The sequence below is a fragment of the Pygoscelis adeliae genome, unplaced genomic scaffold, assembly GCF_000699105.1.
Source record: "Pygoscelis adeliae isolate BGI_AS28 unplaced genomic scaffold, ASM69910v1 Scaffold197, whole genome shotgun sequence".
NCBI lineage: Eukaryota > Metazoa > Chordata > Aves > Sphenisciformes > Spheniscidae > Pygoscelis > Pygoscelis adeliae.
In genome coordinates, this window is record NW_008825105.1 from 1,041,983 (window position 1) to 1,045,384 (window position 3,402).

Below are 3,402 nucleotides of genomic sequence, written 5' to 3' on the forward strand. Positions count from 1 at the left end.
CCACCGGCCCCCTGCTCGGGACGGACCCCTCGTGCCCTGTTCCGGCCACGCAGAGGAGATGGACACGTGCACACAGAGGGCAAGGGGAACACTTACATTCACTCTGAATATTTGCTGTTATTCCCAAAGTGCAAGCATAACGAAAAAAAGAAAAAAGGTTAATTGAAGAACAAACCTATATACGTCACGTACACAAACATAGACATGTATAGTTATTGTAGGGCTTACAAATACTACACACAAACCATTTTACAATTCAAGCATGTTCTAACCTACCTACTTACTGTCCACATGGGAGAAGCTGCTGCTGAGCGGTCCCGTTAGCTGTAAACTGCCTCTGCAGCAGGGGTTTTGGGGGGTCAAAAGAAGGCACAGGCATACTTGCACCACTCGCCTGCAGGCATTGGTGGCCCCGTGGTCCAGTGGGTCATCCGCAGGAGTTAACAACATTCCCCGCTTCCCTATGCCCCCCAAGTCAGAGGCTAATATGTGCCTGATAAACCCTTAGCTGGGTTTTTAAGTGATAGCCAAACTCAGAGAAGGTGCCTGTAATATAGGGAGATATATATATATCTCCTGTCTCCAGGACAGGGGCAGGCAGGATTTTATCCAAAGAAGAAAACTCGTTAGAGTTGGGGCAGGGAAAAAGCACCTAGGCAGGCTTAAAAGAAAGAGCAAATAGTGCAGCTCCCCCTGACACAGGGCGAGCGAGGGCTGTTCCCTCTGCTGTGAGGGGACCCAGATGCCCATGCATCTGCCCTCTCCCAGGCTGCTTCTGCTCTTAAAACATAAGGTCTGGGGAGCAAAATGCTTCCCTGGGGAGATCTCCCACTCCCGAGGTGTGTCAGCAAGGTCAACAAAAAAAAGACCCCCCCGGGGCCGGCAGCAGCTTTCCCAGCCCCCTCCTGCCAGTGGGGACCGGGCCGAGCCCACACCCCAGCACTGGATGAAGGAGCTGATCTCCGTGGAGGGAGGACTTTCACAGCTGATGGTACATGGGGGATAAAGCTCATGCACTCACAGAGCCTGTGATCTGCACGTTTATCAGCCCCTGCACAAAGCTGGAGCAGCTGGGGCTGTTTACACACCACCTGGTCAGACCTGCAGCCATTCGAGTGCAGGCGATGCTTTCATCAGCTCAGCCTCGCAGATGAGCAGTGGGTAAGGGAGCCCTGATCACCAGGTGGCTTAAACAGGAGCTGAAAGCAAACCCCGGAAGGCTCTGAAGGTCAGGATGGAAGTAAAACGAAGCTGATGCTCCATGTGGCCAAAAGAGCTAAGGGAGGTTGGGAAGGGCCGGCTGGCGGGGGCAGGCATCGGCAGGATGCCTAACCCTCGCCCGGGGCTGGGAGATGCTCCTCTCCCCCCTGCACTTGGCACTGCCGTGTGCAACTGCCCCCATGCACGTTGTTTACAAACATCTGTCGTGCAAGGGACCTGTTCAGGAAAGGATGACAAAAGGACGCCCTTAGTTACGATCCCAGTTTCCCACCAGCACTGGAGGGGACGATGCGCTCCTGCAGCTCAGTGCTGTGCAGCAGGGAGGAGGCTAGAGAAACGGTGAGCTGATCAGAAATGGTGAGCTGCTGCAGGCTGCCTTGAGCGTTTCTCCACCAGCTGTCAGCATTTCTCTTACTTTTCTAAGGTCGCATTACATTTAAGTAGCAAAATACTTTAAGGACTCCTTTCCTGATGCAAAGCACAAGAAATGGCAGAAGGCTGTTTGCAGAGCCATTCCATTTTCCCCAACTGCACTGGCCCCTGCTTCCATGCCAGCTGCCTGCACTTCTGGAATATTAGAGATGCTAACAAAGCCAGGCCTGAAGGAACCACTGAGCTGTGTGATTCAAATAAAATTCCCATTGCTGGGAACAAGAGCGCCCTGTGGTATTACAGCACTGACTGCAGGGGAACAGATATTTTCATCCACAATCATCTGGAATGGAGCAGAGCAGCGACTCAGACTCAAGTCTGGGACCCTCTCCTTTTCAAGTAACATAAGTATTTATTCCGCTCTGCAGATCAGAGCTTTCTCACCCTTTCTCTTCAGTTATTTCCAAATTTCAGCCAAAAGCCACTGCCTCAAATTTTTCCTTCCCATTTTGCTGCCCGGAGTCAGGGATCAGCTGAGGTACCACGGCTACAGCCAGCACACCCAGGACTCCACAGAACAACAACCCACAGGGTAGAAATTTCTCCTATCAAGAGCAACCCTGGCATTTGAGGCTGAATTTAGACCCCAGCAAAAAGCTGTGCTTTTTCTACTAACGCCCTGCTCGCTGGAGGATTTCTGTGCATTGCACTGTTGGAAGAGATTCCCTGCAGCGACAGGCTGATTATTATTAACAGCCGCTACAGGAGGAAGCTGGGACACAAAGAAATTATGAAACTGGTTTCCAGAACATTTCCAGAACAGCGGCTGAGCAGCTCTCAGTACAAACCCCCGCCTCAAGTGCATTCAAACAAGTCATGCGTTTCCCATGCGCTGGCCTGAAGATGCCCATTCAGCAGAAACATCGGCCCATGTCCCCCTTTCTCCTCGCTCAACATCCCCCAGCTCCTCTGAATAAGACATAACTCCCCTCTCATAATTAACTGAAAAGTCTCAACAGAGAGAGAGGAAAAAAATCACACTGCTCTGCAGGACCTGCAGTGGGGACCCGGGTGCCCTCAGGGACCTGGGTGTCAGATCGTGGCAGCAGCTGCCCAAGCAGATGAGCAACGAGCTCACGTCCTCCACGAAGGAGCATCCCGAAGCCTGCCCGTGCTCTGTAGGAACACCAGGAGTCCTGGGATGCTCCACTGAAATCAACAGGCTGAAGACTTGCCGGGACCCCATTTCTTCACCAGCCTGGCTCAGATGCTCTGTCCCATTTTGACATGTGGGTTTGAGTCCTTCGCTCAGCTTTTGAGATAAACTAACTAAATCAGAGAGTGACTTAGGTGACTTTCTGGAGGGTGTGTAGTTTAAGAAGAAAAAGAGCCCCAAACAAACAACAGGAAAGAAAACCTTAGGCTGGACCAGGAAAGCCGCCTGGGCTGTGCACATCTTCGCTCCCTCCTCAACCATTGCAGCAGGAGTTTTTAGAGGGGTAAACCATAACTTACAATCCAGAGGGACTTCGATGGTGCTGACGAGGTGATGAAGGTAGAGAGCGAATGCTATTCCTGCGCAGGTGAGGTGGTGTCTTTGCATGACCATTTTGGACGCCTGGGCGGCGTTAGGACCTCAGTTGCGTCCCCCGAGGCGAGCAGACCAGCGGCAAGTGCAGACGGATCCTCAGCTGCAAAATGAACACAAACCCAGAGGTCACTGAACTGTTTACAGCTCCATTTCTGTCATCTTCCTTTTGGCAACTGTGGAGAGAGAGTGTTTCCAATCCAAAAATATTTGTGCGGAGG

The 3,402-nt window shown here is 51.9% G+C and overlaps 1 protein-coding gene across 1 annotated transcript in view; it reads right to left on the reverse strand.

The window, feature by feature from the left end:
- Window positions 1–3,202, reverse strand: part of LOC103919802 (neurofascin-like) — a 54,548-nt gene extending 51,346 nt beyond the window's left edge. The window contains 2 exon segments of the mRNA XM_009327364.1: window positions 97–114; window positions 3,109–3,202. Of these exon segments, the coding sequence (XP_009325639.1) occupies window positions 97–114; window positions 3,109–3,202 (112 nt within the window).
- Window positions 3,203–3,402: the final 200 nt, after the last annotated feature.